Source organism: Trachurus japonicus, chromosome 6, assembly GCF_045865225.1.
Source record: "Trachurus japonicus isolate A0001 chromosome 6, Traja_1.0".
Classification (NCBI taxonomy): domain Eukaryota; kingdom Metazoa; phylum Chordata; class Actinopteri; order Carangiformes; family Carangidae; genus Trachurus; species Trachurus japonicus.
Genome location: NC_140912.1, coordinates 533,510 through 551,728, shown reverse-complemented (window position 1 = coordinate 551,728; position 18,219 = coordinate 533,510). Strand labels below are relative to the sequence as shown.

The window sequence follows — 18,219 nt, the reverse complement described above, 5'->3', positions numbered from 1 at the left end:
TTAATTCTCCAGTAATGAGCCACTGTACAAGTCAGGTGTCAGACAAGTGTACAAATGTACTTTGGAGACTTAACTTCCTGCAACCTCGCTGCCATTGCTACTTTATTAATTAATGGTTTAAACAGTTACTACATCGCGAGGCTGTGGAGAAATCGAAAGACCTCTAATTTGCCACCAGCAATTATCCTAAGGAGAGAGAAAAGGCTTTCATGCACCCATACCAATGCGGTGAAGATGCGTCTCACCGACTATACACTATGTTATATTTAGCTGGTTGCGGTGATGTGATGAGATGAAAGCAAAACACCTTTCAGTTCCATTCAGATTGAACAGGGCTGGGATTTCCTCCGTAACACTTGTATCTCATCTTGATGTGCTGCTTCCATCTGCATGCTAAAAAGACCCCCCCTCCCTCCCCTCAGAAGTGCCGGCGCCGGCGGTGATTAGCATTTGGGCAGAGGGGACAGAAAGCAAAATCCCAGAGTGTTTTTGGCGTGCATGGGGAGGAAGCTTATTGAATGCCAATGTGAAAGGAGGAGGACCAAACAAATTGCCGGACACGTTGCATTAGTAGCTGATGCCGATTTGCATTAAAAGCTGTAGTGGAATGATAGCTGGGATATCGGAAACAGAGCGACGCATATTTAAAGGGATACAGAGCTGTGATACTGAACTTTCATAAAGTTTTACCGACTTAACTCAGACAGTTTTGAAAAACTTCTGTTCAAATGTTCCAGCAGAGACAAGACACATCGTGACTTGTATTTCCTATTGTGGATCAAGATCCAACAACACCAGAGCCTCCAATTTCCCAGTGCAACTTGTTAACACTTCTGCCTGGTGAATTCCCATGTTTTTTTAAAACTCCACACTGCTAGTTTGTAACTCAGACCAAAAAACATGTCATCTCTAAGCCCAATTTAGATTTTAGGTCTACTACATGTAAACTAATGGACCGTCTCTTGAGTCCGTCATAGATGAGATGGTTTGTTTTCAGTAAATGTCAATAGACAAAGCTTAGATGTATAAATAATATGAGTCATGTATTCAGTAATTGGAGCTTGCAGTATTTATCAGACAAGAGAAAAGAGGATATAAACAACAGGTTTACAGTGGAGGAGATGAATCAAAGATCCTCACTTTGTTGTCTGGTATTGTACAGTGCACATGGAAAGGACACAAAGTGTTTTTGAACTGCGGGGTCTTTCCGAACAACAGGACCCCAATTCATATGTTAACCACACCAATTATTTGCATACGATCCCCAATTATAAAAGCTAATGAGAAGATTATGGGAAACGCACGCTGATGCCGGCGCGCAGAATTTCCATTGTGATCCTGTAGCTGCAGATAATAGGCCTGTGAGAGGTATTAGTCAAAGCCAGTGAACATTCAACCTCATACATAATAGCGATAGTTCGTTGCTAATGCCTGTCCACTACATTAGCTGTGAATCCATAAAGCAATTAAAGACAGCTGCTGGATGTTTCTCTCAGCTTTTGTTTTAAGCAGAGGACACTGGAGGACTATTAGTGACAACTCTGTTTAATGCTCAAATCCTGTACGATTGTGACTTTCGAAAACTTTGCCTGAAGGACTGCTCCTCTGTCTCCTACAGCAGAGCCTTCAGAAGCAACCCTCACTCCCCCTCCCCTCCCCCCGTAGCTGTTTAATGGCACAGAGAAATGGGATGCAGCCCAGGGTGTGAATGGCAGGCAGAGACATCCTGAGCTGCAGTGGGAGAAGCCGGCAGCCTCCGAAAAATAAACCCCTCCAACCGTATCCGTTTTCTCATCACCACCTTCCTGAGTGCTGAGCCCATTCTCATCATTATACCCCCACTTTTCAACCGTCTGCAGGGGATCCCCGCTGCTCCATTAAGGCCATACCGAGGCTCACAAACCCCTGATTGCCTGAGCCATCAATAGCACTGATTATAGGAGTTAATTAGGGTGCCTGCATGAGAGACTTGTCTTTCATCATAGATGTGAAAACTGTATGCCACTGATGCAACAGCAGCCATTCTCTTGGTGTTGCAGTGTTGCATCACTATTGTTTGGCAGAGACAATATCTTTTGTAGTGGTTAGCATAAAGCATATGGTGTAGTATTATCTGATGCTGTAAGGGAGATTCAGTGGGGGCTCTTTTTTCCTCCTGCAGCGCTGAATGCTACTGGAGTGTTTCGGTGCTCGGTGCTCGTGCCCCTGTCAGCTCCATCTGTGTGCTGAGACGTGTCCTGACCCACACGTTCCGTAGCCAGTGTGCATGAATGTGTCTTTGCCCATGTGTTACGTCTCCGACATGTGCACAAAACCAATTAGTTTTGGGATGGCGAAGTAGCTGGCCATGGGAAAATGACAATGGAGTAATTGAAGAGGCTGGCTGAATGAGAGGCCAGACAGCTCAATGCAGCTTTTACACAAGTGCTGAGTGTTTTCTCCACGGACAAAATGAGCGGAGAGAATAGCGGCAAGTCCTGAGTGAAGGTGGTCTCATGTAGTTGTAGACAGTAATTAACGTCACAGCTTTTCACTGTGCTGACATTGTTTGCCTCTGCAGAAATGCAACTAGTCAGCTTGTGTACTGGCATTTAAAGGTCCTTAACTGTGATTTTGCTCACGTCGGCCTCTTTTAATACAATTCTTTAGCATCATAGCTAACTGCACTATTGTGTTTCAGGTTTGTGTTTTCCACCCATTTCAAACAGCCATTAACTTTCATTAATTTCTGAACCACTGGAAAATCATTAGGAAATTGAGTGAACTTATTGTGTCACTCTAATGCAGTTTAATCAAGGGTTGATTCAATGAAAGCAAAAACACATCACCATGTGTCATGGAGGCTGGCTAGTTGCCTGGCTTGGCAACTAGCTAGTGAATAGTTAGTAGCTAAAGAGTCAGATGCTTCCCTCAGGATTGGGTGGAGACCAAAAACAAAGCTAAAAGATGAGTCAATGTTCTACTTATCTACTTAAAGGCATAGTTCAACATTTTGGCAAATTGGCCCATTGCCAGGGGTAGGTTCGTACCTTTAATCAAATACACAATCCAACAACTCCAAAACGCTCTCGTGGACTTGTAACATTGTGTTATTATCTCATATCGTGGTGAATGTGCAGGTCACAACTTGTCCACCAGAGCGTTTTGGAGTTGTTGGATTGTGTATTTGATGAGTTTAATGAGGGAAACCAAGACATCCCATAAGCCTCCGTAGCGTAGCTCTGAGCAGCTTGCGGCTCTGCTCCACCGTTCTAAAAATAGCTTGCACCAACAAATAAAGATAACGGTCCTACTGCTATGACTATAACGATTATGGCAATGGGCCAATTTGCCAAAATGTTGAACTATCCCTTTAAATCATGGGGATATGTGATCTCAGAGATATTTAAGTACAATTGAAGTCTCCAAACATACAAAATTTAGCCAGAACCTTGGAATGAAAAAAAAAAACAAACAAACAAGAAGAACAAGAAGTTTGACTGACTCTACCTAGCAACACAACAACAAAAAGAGAAAACAACACAAGAAGTGAAGACACAAGACCCACCCACAATGGCTCATAGGATTTGGTGTCTTCCCTCTAAATCCAGCTCTAACCAGAGATCAAATGATCCATCAGTCAAAACAAAGAAACTAAAACCCTGGACACGGCTACCACAGCTGTGGCTGGAAAACCGCGGAGAGAGTCTCTAGGCTGGGATCCCTGTTGGTTTTATAGATTTCGTTATCCACCAATCAGCCCAGACGTGGCTCAATTGAGAAAACAGGCGATACTTAAAACAACATATTTTGCGTACTACCAGCAGGGGGTGAGAACGTAATGTATGTTTGTACAATTTGTATCCGCTGCCCTCGTGTGGCACAAAGAAATCAGTTGATGCAGGTTTAAGGAGCTGGAGCTTTCCCTGGTAAAATCACTTCACGGTCCAGTAAGTACACTTGAAGTTGTCTTCATGAGGCAGTGTCTTTAGTCACTATTGTATTGAATTTTCCGTGTGAGACAGCACCTCAGTTTATTATCTACTTGACCACATCTGTTTTGAAAAATAGCTAAAAATCCTCACTGGAAGTGTCCTTCCCAACCTGTCGTGTTTCTCTCTAAGAGACCATTTACTGTTCGATTTTTATCCGCCGCCTGACAGCTCCTGGCACAGCACCCCAAACACAGCCCTGGTTTTATCTTGGCCTCAGCAGCCTGCACTGAAATGAGCTTTATTGACTTTGGCTTTTCCAGTTCTGTCAGCACAAGATGCATAGGAGGGCCCAACAATAGTGATGAATATCTTCTGATTGTGTGTCCCCGCGAAGAATTGTATTCTGCATAAGATGTGGGCTTTGAATCGCAGCTGCTTCTTTAAGATGCAGGGCTTCTTTAACTTGAAGCTTTAAGTGTATTCATTATGCAGGCTTTTGCCTTATAGCTAAAGTGAAGGTCTTAGAATACAGAACATGAATTCTCCACATCTTTACATGAATAGGTTGAAATGGGGGCTATTTCTCATCATTTTTATGATCACCATTCACTCAGGATGTGAGGAGTTTAAAGCCCCAGTGGCTGGTTCATCGTCTTTAGAGCCCCTCACTTGAGAGGGATGTGAGGGCTTGGCCTGTATCACTGCAGCTCAGAGGGATAATTATAGTGCCCACAAACAAACAAATACCAGCGCACATATACAGTACGCACACAAAGACACGCACATGCTGACCGGCTGGTGCTGAGCTGCTACACCTCATTAAATTGGGAAATGAATCCTGAATGAAGAGCTGGCTCCTTTCCAGATAAGAATCATCAGGCGTTTGGGGATTCACCGTAAAATGTATAATTAACACATTTATTCTCTCACTGTCACAGGCCTGAGACTGTGCATTGCCAAGTTCAGGCCGTACTTCATCTATTTATATAAATGTTAAAGGGATAGTTCACCCAAAATTCAAATTTCACTCATTATCTACTCACCCTCATGTTGATTAAGAGCTGTGAGAATTTTCAGAGTCCTCCGTTCCTTCTCTGAGTTACGGGGGGGGGGTCCACGCAGCAGTATTTGTCCATATAATGGTTGTCAATGGATACCAACTTTCTTCGTCCAAAAAGACACACCAAAAAACATCCAAATACCTCCATGCTGCTCGTCTGTAATGTCCCTCTTGTATTGAAGCCCCGACATGAGAAATTGTTCCGAAAAAAATTAAATAAGTCTATATTTTAAGCTTGTTTGTAGCGGAAGCTCCCAGTGTCTCGGTTCACTGCTCTTCCTGTGTCAGTGCAAATCTCGCGTGATTTGCTCTGACCGGCGGAACAATTTCTCATGTCGGGGCTTCAATACAAGAGGGACATTACAGACGAGCACTATGGACGTATTTGGATGTTTTTTGGTGTGTCTTTTTGGACGAAGAAAGTTGGCATCCATTGACAACCATTATATGGACAAATACTGCTGCGCGGACCCCCCCGTAACTCAGAGAAGCCACGGAGGATTCTCACAGCTCTTAGTCGACATGAGGGTGAGTAGATAATGAGTGAAATTTGAATTTTGGGTGATCTATCCCTTTAATTTTCAAATTACTATAGTTTTTTTTGTTAAATTTGTTCACAGTGACAAAGTTTTTGAAAGGAGGATTGGAGGTGAGAAATGATCACAGTATAATACTGTATGTTGCTCATTTTGGATGGATTTTGGGTAAGTGACAGCTGATGATGAATTTTTGATATAACAAATTGAAGGTGAGAGTCTGATGCAGCTTTTCTACTCAGAGCTGGCCTCAGCATCTCTGCCTCAGCCTGCAGCCTGCAAATTAACTTGATGAAATCCCACCGCTCACCCCCACCCCCAACCCCCCAACCCCCCAACCCTGGATCTTTGTATGTCAGACCCCGAGATGGAGCTGCCTGATGGTGTACACAGCATCGTGATTGGGTGCCCTGAGCGAATAAAACAGACTCTCCCTAGAGAAACATAGTGGGAGCTTGGGGCAGCAGACGTTAGCCTGGGTCTCTTCCCATGCTACCAGACGCCGGCTCTGGGGCCCGTACTGAATCACCACTGCAGGGCAACACTAACAAATCTATCACTTCCCCCCAGAGAGGAGTGGGTCAGGGTCTGACTGCCTCGCGGTCTGGCCCAGAGTCCCAGACAACGGCTCCCACCACCTCATCTGACCCAGCTCACACCCAAAAGGCAGGAGGAGGCCGCTACACGCAGCTCCACCTTTTTTTTAAAAATGCTGCTTGATTTGATTCTTTCATACAGTAATGTCCCAAATTTGATCGTGTGGTGTTGTGATAACGCAGCAAATGAGTCTGCCTGGGCTCTAAATTAAGCTGTGACATTTTAATACTGTGCCAGAGGATGCCTTGGGTGAGACAGGCAGGAGAGCCAGATAAAAAAAAAAAACAGGTCAGACTGCTGTTGTTAAAAGACAGAACACGTCCTCTCCTGTTTCCGTTTCCTCCTTTTTTTTATCCATCCACATGAACATAAAAATAATGAATAACACTGATCATTTCATCGTGTCAGCGCTGAATTATGCAGCTGAATATAAATTCAATGAGCAAAGTCATTTTAACTCAGCGGTTGGTATTATTCTCTGAAGCTTGAGTTATCGTCTGGTTTTGATGACCATGACGGCGATTATTCTAAACACTCGGTTTAATTGCTTCTGGTTGGATGGAGGTGTGATAAGGCAGCACTCAAGCTGCCTGGCAACAAGAGGAAAGAAAATCACTATGCTTCATATGATAACACGCATTTCAGCTTTGGTTTCCTGTCTGTTCCCCCGTGTGTCTACCGTCCAAGTTGTGTTGAGATTGTATTAAAAGAAAAATCCTCACTTCATTAAAAGGATAGTTCACCCAAAATTGAAATTTCACTCATTATCTACTCACCCTCATGTCGACTAAGGGCTGGGAGAAGTTTCAGAGTTATCCGTGGCTTCTCTGAGTTAAAGGGGGTCTCTGCGTAGCAGTGCATGTCCATATAACGGTTGCAAATGGATACCAACTGTCTTCGTAACAAAAAGACACACCAAAAAACATCCAAATACCTCCATGCTGCTCGTATGTAATGTCCGTCTTGTATTAAAGCCCCGAAATGCGAAATGGACGAACTGGGAAGAGGACAGACCCTGGTTCGTCCAAATTTGACGAACCGTCAAAGCTTCCGCTACAAACAAGCTTGAAATATAGACTTATTTAATTTTTTTCTGGACAATTTTGCATTTTGGGGCTTCAATACAAGATGGATATTACATACGTGGAGCGTGGAGGTTTTGGATGGTTGGTTGGTATCCATTTGCAACCGTTATATGGACATGCACTGCTACGCCGAGACCCCCTGTAACTCAGAGAAGCCACGGATAACTCTGAAACTTCTCCCAGCCCTTAGTCGACATGAGGGTGAGTAGATAATGAGTGAAATTTCAATTTTGGGTGAACTATCCCTTTAATCAGTGGCCAGTTAGTCTGATCCAACCTGAACTTGAACCTGAACACCCTGTTGAACTTTTTACCGTCTGTCCCCACTGGAGCAGACGTCAGAGATGGAAGATGTGCTCCATCACTTATGACACATCCCACCGCAACATGACATCCCATGAAAGCACGATGGCTCGTGGTCTGAAATGTGACCTAATTGCAGGTCAGTTTGCTTCTGGCTCAGTGAGTCAGTCGTTCAGTCAGTCAGATAAAGCTGAGAGACGAATGGAAAGTGAAGTGTGTACCCCCTCCTCTCCGTCTTGTCCCTTGGCTTGTCATCTGCCGGGCTGATGTGATCGATATGGCAGAGAAGCCTAATGGCATCACGGCCGCGGCAGTGATTAGCTGAGCAAAATGAGCCCATGTGGGCCGCGTCGGTCCCCGTTGGACTGCACTAGATCAAAAAGATAGCTTCCAGCAAACTGCACTGCATGGCAACCAACATCGATCTGTGGCCAGAGCTATATGTGTCTGTCTCGCTCATTCTCCCTTTGTCTCTCTCTCAGCAGCCGATGGATACAAAATGGAACAAACTCAGTATTATGATTGATGGCCTCAGTAACTATACGCGCTCTTCAACTCAGTAATCTGTGCTGCAGCTTCCACCCTCTCATCTCTGACACTTCTTGTTTCTCTCTCTCTGTCCTTCTGTCTTTCACAGTTGTAGAGTGCGCACGTGTCCTCAGACTGTGTGACCCAGCGGAGAGGCGGGACGTCACCGTATCAGGGGGCAGACCTTACGCATCACACGCCGATGATGGAGAGGAGGAGGATGGACATAGCGCTGCTGGTGCTGTTAATGGGACACCTCGCCGCGGCGCTGGAGGTCCCACTAGACCGTAAGGCAACAGATGACGAACACACCACACAGCAGCACATTGAAATCCAAGACACAGAACATGGACTGATGACAGGAGTCAGGTTTTTTTTTATCTTGTTGCAGTAAATGTATGAGTTGATTGGCAGGAAATTGAATTCTGAATTGAGGATTTGCTGTCTTATATTAACATTAACATATAATAATATATATATATACTGTATATTGCCGCTTATGGACTGGTGTTGAAAATTAGCCCATGTGCTAAACACACCCAAGCAAAGCATCTGTTCTGTCCACTGGAACAGTCTCAATGTATTTGTGATGTCCATATCAAATAAATAAACATAACATAATATAATAATAAACTATATATAAATATATACAAACTCAACATGAGAATGGTGCAGATCTTTGCAAGAGCAAGTCAGCATTTGACATTATTTAAAGCTGTGCCTTTTATTATATTGACATTAGATTGAACAGATCTCTAAAGTCATATTCCTGTTTTCAACATAAACACCAACTGTACATGTAGTTGAATTGGTTTCATAAAGCAACAGTTAGACACAATCATTCTGGCTGCGTCTGATGTGGAAAAGCAAAGAGCTTTCCAGACTGACCTTCATCTTCTATTTCTTGGTCGGAGCTGTTCATCATTGGAGACAGGCATTGCTCGTGTGGGAACTGGCCTTGTCCAGAGCTTGTTCTGAAGCATAAATAATGCAGGAACAGATTTTTCCCCACTAATGTCTGGTTCTCTTTACTGTCACAATTTTTTCTTTCTTGTTTGCTGATTCTTGGGGAAAACACAAAAGTTCTGGAAGGATGTAAGTGTCAAACCGTGTGAAATCACTGCAGAGGTTGTGTTCGCCGTTTTTTTTGTGTGTGTTTTTTTTCTTCTGTTTTGCACTGAGGTTTATATTTTGCTTTATGACTATATTTTGTATTAGATTTTGTCTGTTTTATGTTATGAAATGCTGAGTGTGGTTTGGAGTGGAATATATTGCATGCATTGATCCCTAAGTTGTTTTTTGTTTTTTTTGCTGTTTTTGTTGTGTGCTCCTGCAGCGGTAGAGCCTTTTTCATAGAGCCATATTGCAGACAGCATGAGTTCTTATGTCATTTGTTCTGTCATAGTCCATTAGTTATCTCCCCAGTGCTGGCAGGAATACATTAAAGCATCGGATCATTACAATAAAGTGAAACGTACCTGAGCAGTCTGCATGCCTTTTTTTTTTTGCTGCTGTACGTGTTCTCAGAGGGTTTTTTTTTTGTGCCTGTCAGCAAACTGCCGTGTGTTTGAGCCGGTGTGGTAAGTCTGCATGCAGCTGGTATCAGCGACGGCTTGTGTGGTCAATACTGCAACACAAAAAACAGCTTAGCCATGCAGTGGAGGTCATGATTAAATATCGTTCTCTTTCTGATCGCCTTTAGTGCCGCAGCCGCCGACCATAACTCACCAGTCCCCCAAGGATTACATCGTAGACCCACGGGAGAACATTATAATCCACTGCGATGCCAAGGGGAAGCCTCATCCCAGGTAGGAATCTGTGGACTGTGATTTTGCATTAGCGATGCTGTTAGAAGAAGAAAAAACATATTCCAGGTGTGGATTCAACACCCACCTATCAAATTTTCAGTAAGAGGCCTCAGCTGACAGCAGCTCTCCAGAAATTCAGTCTAAAGTGTGATGGATACAGGTTTAGTTTATACAAACTTTCTAATAAATAAAGAATATTTCCTTTCCAGTACAGTACACACTATCCTTGCCAGAGGCCAGTGTGAGCTCATTTGATTCCTTTGCTCCAAATTATCCCACCATCCTTCCTTTATTTATCTGAGTGTAACACCTCATTAATTTGCTGGCACCAACACGAGCCCACACATAAGTGTTTGTATTCAACTCATTGGCAAAATACATCTCATACAGTACTGTAGCTCTTAACCTGCACGTACTCTAAAACCAAGTCTCATGTAAACCGATAAGGGTTTAGGATCTGAGGAACTCTTTTGAGACGCTCTTTTAAAATCCCTGAAAAGTTTTAACCTCATCTATTATGAGGTTAAAACATATCTGCCTCATCAGGAACAGTTTGATCAGATTCAATGGGACTCAGATTGGTGATTAAAATTTGATGATCCATCCCTTTACAGCAGGGGTGTCAAACTCAAATACGCCGCGGGCCAGAATTAAAGAAATGGTACAAGTTGAGGGCCACATGGTTGTTTATTGAGAAATTATTGAAATTACCTTTTTACACATATTGAACCTAAAACTAATAAAGCTTGTAAGTTATTGCATATAAAACAACAATAATCATTAAATAAAAAATAAAAAATCAGTTGCATTCATTTCTAATGGCTCTATCTGCAGCTTTCCATAGTCATTTCTAATTAGGGATGCACATGATTAACCATTAACCAATATCAAGAACTTTGACTGATTAATATTTTTTTAACTTCTATGATAGACGTGCACTGACTAATTAGATACTATCAAGCGGGCCAAAGATAATTGGACATAATTAAGCACTCGCGGGCCACATAAAATGACATGGCGGGCCTTGAGTTTGACACATGTGCTTTACAGTGATTATTAGCTGATGACCCCTTTTTTTTTTGCTCAGTTTCTCCTGGACTAGAAATGGAGTCCACTTTGACATCGAACAAGACACCAATGTGAACATGAAGCCCCACTCTGGGACCCTGGTGGTGGACATCAGCAGGGAGAAGGCTGAGTATTACGAGGGGGTGTACCAGTGCACAGCCAGAAACAAACATGGAACCGCCGTCTCCCACAACATAGTCGTCCGACAGTCCAGTGAGTCTCATTTTTCTCATTTTTGATCTCATTTTTTTCTTTTCCTCCACCATTTTAATACCATTCATATCTCACAACATGTTAAACCAATTCATTTCTTTTCTTTTTCCAACAATTAAGTTGCATTGTCCATCTTAAGCGTGCTCCTGAAAGGTAAAGGTGCATGTAGAATAGAAAGCAGCATGTTTTACTGTGCAGGCTCTGCTTGTGGACAGAGCCCAACATCCCTCTGTGTTTTTCCTCCGGCATATTGTCATTCAGTCAGGCACCGTCCCTCTTACCTCGCCTCGTCACCTCTGTCATCACGTCAGCGACAGTCCATTAGCAGCCTTCAGGTTATGACACTCCTCTTCCACTGATGTGTGTTTCTTTTTCTTTTTTCCCCCCCACCTCAACCAATCCAGGGTCTCCCTTGTGGTCAAAGGAGAAAATCAAGCCAATCGTCGTTCAGGAGGGCGTGTCCTTGGTGCTGCCGTGCCAACCCCCTGCTGGCTTGCCCCCTCCCATAATATTCTGGATGGACAATAGTAAGCACTTTATTCATGGAAGATTGATTTCTTTTTAGTCGAACATGCACACCATAATTGATCACTTTATGCACTTTTAAATGTAAGGCAAGGCATCTTTATTTATACAGATAAATCATACCAAGGCAACTCAATGTGCTTTCCATAAAGACAAAACATTTAAAAATAATAGCATAAAACAGCATAAAAGCAAACAATTTTTTAAAAATTGAAAAAAAAAAATGTAAACATAGAGTTAAAAGCAAGAGCAAAGAAGAATTTTAAAAAAGTAGAATAAAAGAAAAATAGATTAAGTTTAAAGTTCTTTAGTCGTTGGGGCTGATTTCAGTTCTGCTGGTAGTTTGTTCCACTTGTGTGCAGCATAACAGCTAAATGCTGCTTCACCATGTCTGGTTTGAACTCTGAGCTCCACTATCTGACCTGAGTCAGTAGATCTCAGAGCTCTACTGGGTTTATACTCTACTAACATGTCATTCATGTATTCTGGACCTAAACCATTCAGTGATTTGTAGACCAGGAGCACAACTTTAAAATCTATTCTGTAGCTGACTGGCAGCCAATATAGAGACGTAAGAACTGGGGTGATGTGATCTGATCTCTTTGTTCAGGTTAAAACTCTTTTTTGGGGGAGTCCAGTCAGAAGACAGTAGTCGAGTCTATTGGAGATGAAAGCATGAATCGGCTTTTCTTGATCTGTTTGGGACATAAAACCCTTAATTCTGAATATGTTCTTAAGTTGTTGATGTTTTAGTGACTGATTTGATATGGCTGTTGAAGGTCAGATCTGAGTCTATCAGCACGCACACACACCCAAATGTAGCGATACAGACTGAGCTTTAGTTGACAACACCCCACCACAGTGTCTTTTCTATAGCTTTTGATGTATCACACAGAAAACTGGATCTTCTAACTTCATTTTTTCTTAGTAATTAAAAACTTTTCCCCACATTGACTCAGAAATTTAAATTAAAACTTCTGCAGCTGCAAAGTCGACCTCAATAGCTGCTTCACTAAGTAGCTTTTCATTGTATCGTATCCACTTCTTCATCAGTCCTGTGCAGCTGCACCTGCTGAGGAAGATTGTGCACTGATGAAAGACACTTGGACCTGGTGACGAGATTGTCTAGTCAGCAGCAGTTTGGGTTCATTTCTTCAGGTTTTAACATTTCTGTCTCTGAGATTTATGCCTGAGGACAAATGGAAGTTATTAAAGTTGCGCTTGTGGTTTTCACTCATCAATTTAACCACCACATTTCTTTTCTGAAATAGATTTTCTTACCTCAGATAGTCCTGAGGATACTTTGAAAACAGGGGCTTTTTCTTCAGGCAGAAATTCTCCAAACGATTAGATTTCTTTCTCTAAATTGGATCTCTAAAGAAGGCAGGACATGCAGCTTTAACAAGTACTTATTTAAACTACCGGACACATGAGAATTTTAAATTGCTGTACATTTCAGACTTCCAGAGGCTGCCTCAGAGCGCCAGGGTGTCCCAGTCCCTGAACGGAGACCTTTACTTTGCTAATGTGCTCCGGGAGGATTCCAGGAACGACTACATCTGCTACGCCCGCTTCCCACACACACAAACCATCCAGCAGAAACAACCCATCACCGTCAAGGTCCTTAACCGTAAGTCTGACTCGGCGCGAGCAGAAGAAAGCGCCCAAATCCACAGAAGATGTAATGAGGTAGCATGACTGAGACGAATAGAGCGCTAGCGTACGTGTGTGTGTATACGGTGTGTGTGTGTTTGTGTGAGGCGGTTCAATTACAGTAGTATGTTGAAGCTGGGCTGTGTAGGAGGGAGACAGCGTGTCCTATCTCTAATCCCATCCTGAGAGACGCCAGTGGTCGTCATCCCACTGAAAAGACATATTGTCAGAACTCTCTCTCTCACGACGCCCCGCGCGCTCTGCCAAGCCGGCGCTCGTTTTATTTCTCGTGCGAAACGTCTGCACTCACAACAACAAAGACCACTCTCATTCAGTCCTGTGTTTGTTGTCGACGTGACGACGGGCTGTTCCCACAAGAGTCTTGTGACGGTGGCTCCTCATTTTATTTCAAGTTTAGTTCTGTTCAGTTTTAATTTCATGTTGCATGTGTTTTTGTTTTTTTTCTTTGTTCTAATGATTTCAACTTGTGGCGTGTGCAATTTTTCTGTTGTGTTACAGTGGATGCAATCAATGACACAATGGCAGCTTTTTACAATGACACTGATTTATTTAGTGGTGAGTTTTGGCATCCCCTAGTGTTTACTCCCCCTCAACCTACAGTAGTGCTCCAACTCTGGCTCTCACCCACTAACACTAACCCTCCATCCTGACAACCCTGAGGCTTCCTATAATCACACTGGTGTATTCTGGGGTGGGATCTGGCACCCTCTAGTGTTTACCCCCACACAGAGCTGTTACCCACCGACACTAACCTTTAAACCTCAGATCTCATGGTAATTCTGTATCCCGCTGTATTCCTGCTCTATCCATTCAAATCCCCCCCCCACCCCCGCCTTTGATATCTATTCACTTCCTCCTATGAACCGCTTCAACCAGCACTGCATGATGACTCCAGCGCCGCCTGAGCTGATTACATAACTGAGACATCTGGACAGTTCTGACAATCAGAGCAGACATGTGAAAAAAACAAACTACATATCTACAAAAACACATTAGTAAGGTGGTAATTTGAACACATTAACAATGACAAACAATCTATCTGATATTAACACGACTCCTTAAAGTGAGGATTAGTTATAATTCTTCCTCTTTCCTCACCTGTCAAACAAACGGCTGCAGTCCTCATCTTTAAATCACTCTTTCCTCCTGCTCTGCCTAATTTTAGAGCACTCCTAGCTGTTTATCTTCCTGTCACCTGCTGTTTTCATCTCGCTTCATTTTAGTCATGGCTCAGTTTCTATTTTTGTTTAAATATTATCATAAAGATTTACCTAGATTTAGTATTTTTTTTAGTTTCACAGATTACTTCTTTGATGAGTCACAGTCGCAGAAATCAGATCTTTGTATCTTTATTAATTCTCAATTTTAGAATAAGTCAATTTTAGTCTTTATTATTAGAGGAGGAACACAACATGTAACTATAACATGAGCAAATTGTGAGCAGAGCTTTTTTTATTATAAACCTTAGCAGAGCCAGAAAGGATTGAGATTCTCACTCTCTGATGAACTCATGCAGAAGAGATGGTGACAGCTTTCTTTGTGCATCTGTGTGTGTGTGTGTGTGTGTGTGTGTGTCTGTGTGTGTGTGACCACAGAAGACCCAGTGGATGAGAGGAAGCCAGCCTTCCTCACCCCATCTGGCCCCTCCAGTTCCAAGATGGTGTTGAGAGGACAGGTGCTGGAGGTCGAGTGCATTGCAGACGGACTGTAAGTGAAAGAATCGGCCATTACTTCAGTCCCGAGAGCCTCAAGTGGCCACCTGCTCCAGTGTCAACATCCCTCTGCCTTTTCCCCCCTTTCTCTCTCTCTCTCTCTCTTCCACTGTGAATCCAGGCCCACGCCCGACCTCTCCTGGGCCAAAGTGAGCGGCGAATTCCCCGCCAAGCGCACCTTCTTCCTGCACTACCAGAAGACGCTGCGCATCGTCAACGTGTCGGAGTCGGACGCCGGAGAATACCGCTGCACCGCCAGGAATCGGCACGGCACGGTGCACCACACCATCCGCGTCAGTGTCAAAGGTATGTAGTGTATTATCCACCTGAACATTTTTGCTTTAATATCTTCAATTATCTTATGTTCTTCATGGTGTTTTCTTAGCCTAAAAGTTAAGGGATATGTCAGAGGTCATTCACCATTTGGATAGGAACTTCATTTGTGATAAGTAACAGTTTACAGTTAAATGGAATAAATATAAATAAATTCAGATGTTACAAGAGAGAAAAGGCACACACATACATTTACAGCAAGATGTTTAGATTAGGTGTCTAGTAGTAGTGTGGAATGTACCCTGAGAAATGTGTTCCTTGTCATCTACCCATCTCTGTGGGTCATAGTTTTGGGGATACTTGACACTGTATCTATGTTTAAGTTAGCTTGGTCAAGAGGTTAAATGTCAGAAGGCATAGGTTAGATTCTGTTTTTAGATCCTGTCTTTGTCTGACCATCTTGGACAGACATATCCTTATATTGGAAAAAGGTGGAGTTTTAGAAAACGTATATAAGGTTTGGGGTTTAGGCCAAGAGAGAGAGATCTAATTTTGGCACCAGAGATGCTCCACGATTCGGCATTTTTAGACACTGTTCTTCTTGTAATAAACTCTTTTTGAATGCAAGAAAAGACGTGTCGGCGGTGACCCCTTCTTTTCATCAACGTGTGTGTGTGTGTGTGTCAGTGATGATGAAACGCACGCTGTCCAATCGGGGGGGCCAGGCCTCGCTGTTGGAGGAGGCACAGTCGCTCCTTCTTTTCTGTCACTTCACTCTCCCTCTCCCTCCGTCTCATAATTGATTTATGCGCAGATGCCAACAGGGGCAGTGTGTTCGGTGATTAATTCTCCAGCCTCCTGTTCTATTTTCAGCTGCTCCATATTGGATCGGCAGCCCCCCCAGGAACCTTGTCCTAGCTCCAGGAGAGAACGGCGTTTTGACCTGCAGGGCCAGCGGCACGCCCAAACCCTCTGTCACCTGGGCGATGAACGGCATCGCCGTGGAGAGTGAGTGCAACCGGCTCCGTCTGACTAAAGCTCAACCAGCTTTGAAAATGAATTTGCAGTATAGGTGGTCATTTTTCATGAGTTGATATAATATCAAATTCTATTATATGAAATACGATTTTATTTATTTACTCACTCATTACATTTTTATACTGCCAGTAAAACAACTCAGTGATGAAGAGCAAGATGTTTTTTTCTGTATCACGTATAAAGTTAGACAAAGCTCTAAGCCAGTGTTTTTCAACCTTGGGGTTGGGACCTGGGGCCTGAAATGTCTAGTAATTGAGAAATAAAATTATTTTTTTAAACTAATTATTGTTCTTTTTAAAATTACACACAATCTTAAAGCAGAAGTAAGCGGAATGTTTGTGTTAATATAAGTCTTAAATAGTTATATCTTCCGACAGCAATCACTTATATAGAGTGTTTGGTCTGAAACACGGGTCTGTCAGTCACTCTGCTCTGCTGTAAGCCGAGGAGAAAACTTTCCTTGTATCCTACAACCTTTATCCAATGAGGAGAGAGAACGGCATAAAGGGGCGGTCCTCTCTGTGTGTGCAGCCAAGGGATGCGCGTGAATGTGGTGACGTAGGGACGAGGGCGGGGACTGCTAACTCCATCGGCTGACAAGAAGTTAGCCAAAACCACCGGATCGCTTACTTCTGCTTTAAATAACTGTATTCTAAACTTTCACTTTCTCGAATATAAATCGAGTTCAAAAATGCAGCATATAGAAATATCTTGACTGACAGCCGTGATCGTGGGGTCACCAGAAATTTGTGATGTCAAAATGGGGTCACAAGCCAAAAAGGGTTGGGAACCACTGCTCTAAGCTGTGTCCATGTCTTACAGTATTTTATTTTAAAGGATTAGTTCAACATTTTGTGAAACAACTCTTATTTTCATGTTTTATCAGCGACCACCAAAAAAAATTAGTCTCTGCACACAACCAGCTGTAAATTCACAACTTGTTATTTCCACATTTTGTTTTTCTAAAGATTAAAAAAACACAACATATTCTGTGCTAATTAGTTTGATGACTCACCCTGTTTCTAGTCTTTATTCTAAGCTTAGATAAATGGTTACTGGTTAGCAGCTTTGTTGTTAGTGCACAAATATGAGAGGTATCTGTTTTATTATCTACCTTAACAAAAAACCAAATACACTGAATATTTCCCAGAATACTAAATGTTTAATTCCCAGAACTTCAACAAATTAAACACAGCTTAAAAGAATTATAATTTGTAAAATCAATTAATACAAAAACAAGGCTAAAAAGTAGTGTCCCTCACAGAATCTGTCTGCTGATAATTTCTTTCAGTACTGAACTTTGTGGACGTGTTTTGGTTGCTACTGAAAAAGAGCTGAAGTTTGAAATACAGCCAGTGTGTGATGCAGGAATGAGAGCGCACATCAATAGTTATGTTCATTGATTTCAACCAAAATTCACAAGGCCGGAGTATCATCTCACATCCCTCTGTTATCCACAAACAGACGCTCCCAGAGACCTCAGCAGAAAGGTGGAGGACGACACCATCATCTTCACCGACGTACAGACGGCGTCCAGCGGCGTCTACCAGTGTAACGTGTCCAACGACTACGGCTACCTCCTGGCCAACGCCTTTGTCAACGTCCTCTGTGAGTTCACTGCACTGGATCCATTTGTGTTTGAATGCTGTGTTTTCCATTTACATTGATTTCTGGAGTGTAATAACATGTCAATAATTGCCGCTGCCTCGCTGCAGTGGAGCCGCCCAGAGTGCTGACACCAGCCAACAAAGTCTACCAGGTCATCAAAAACCACCGGGCCCTGATAGACTGCGCCTCCTTTGGGTCACCCATCCCTGAAATTACATGGTGAGTTAATGAACTTTTATAGAGGGGCGCTGGAATTATGTTGCTTCAAGCACTCACA

General features: G+C 42.9%; 1 protein-coding gene across 20 annotated transcripts in view; it reads left to right on the top strand.

Annotated features, from left to right (window-relative positions):
• The window catches only part of LOC146985274 (neuronal cell adhesion molecule-like), an 89,989-nt gene that overhangs the window by 52,172 nt on the left and 19,598 nt on the right, over window positions 1-18,219 (top strand). For 9 of the 20 annotated variants that reach the window (XM_085778150.1, XM_085778155.1, XM_085778143.1 and 6 more), the window contains exons 3-13: window positions 8,133-8,310; window positions 9,726-9,831; window positions 10,919-11,112; window positions 11,517-11,639; window positions 13,097-13,267; window positions 13,810-13,866; window positions 14,907-15,018; window positions 15,145-15,329; window positions 16,170-16,304; window positions 17,799-17,942; window positions 18,050-18,161. In XM_085778150.1, coding sequence (XP_085634276.1) covers window positions 8,226-8,310; window positions 9,726-9,831; window positions 10,919-11,112; window positions 11,517-11,639; window positions 13,097-13,267; window positions 13,810-13,866; window positions 14,907-15,018; window positions 15,145-15,329; window positions 16,170-16,304; window positions 17,799-17,942; window positions 18,050-18,161 — 1,424 coding nt within the window. In that variant the 5' untranslated portion in view covers window positions 8,133-8,225. Of the gene's footprint in view, window positions 1-8,132; window positions 8,311-9,725; window positions 9,832-10,918; window positions 11,113-11,516; window positions 11,640-13,096; window positions 13,268-13,809; window positions 13,867-14,906; window positions 15,019-15,144; window positions 15,330-16,169; window positions 16,305-17,798; window positions 17,943-18,049; window positions 18,162-18,219 lie in introns of those variants that run through there. The other 11 variants (XM_085778157.1, XM_085778145.1, XM_085778152.1 and 8 more) reach the window with 2 other exon arrangements.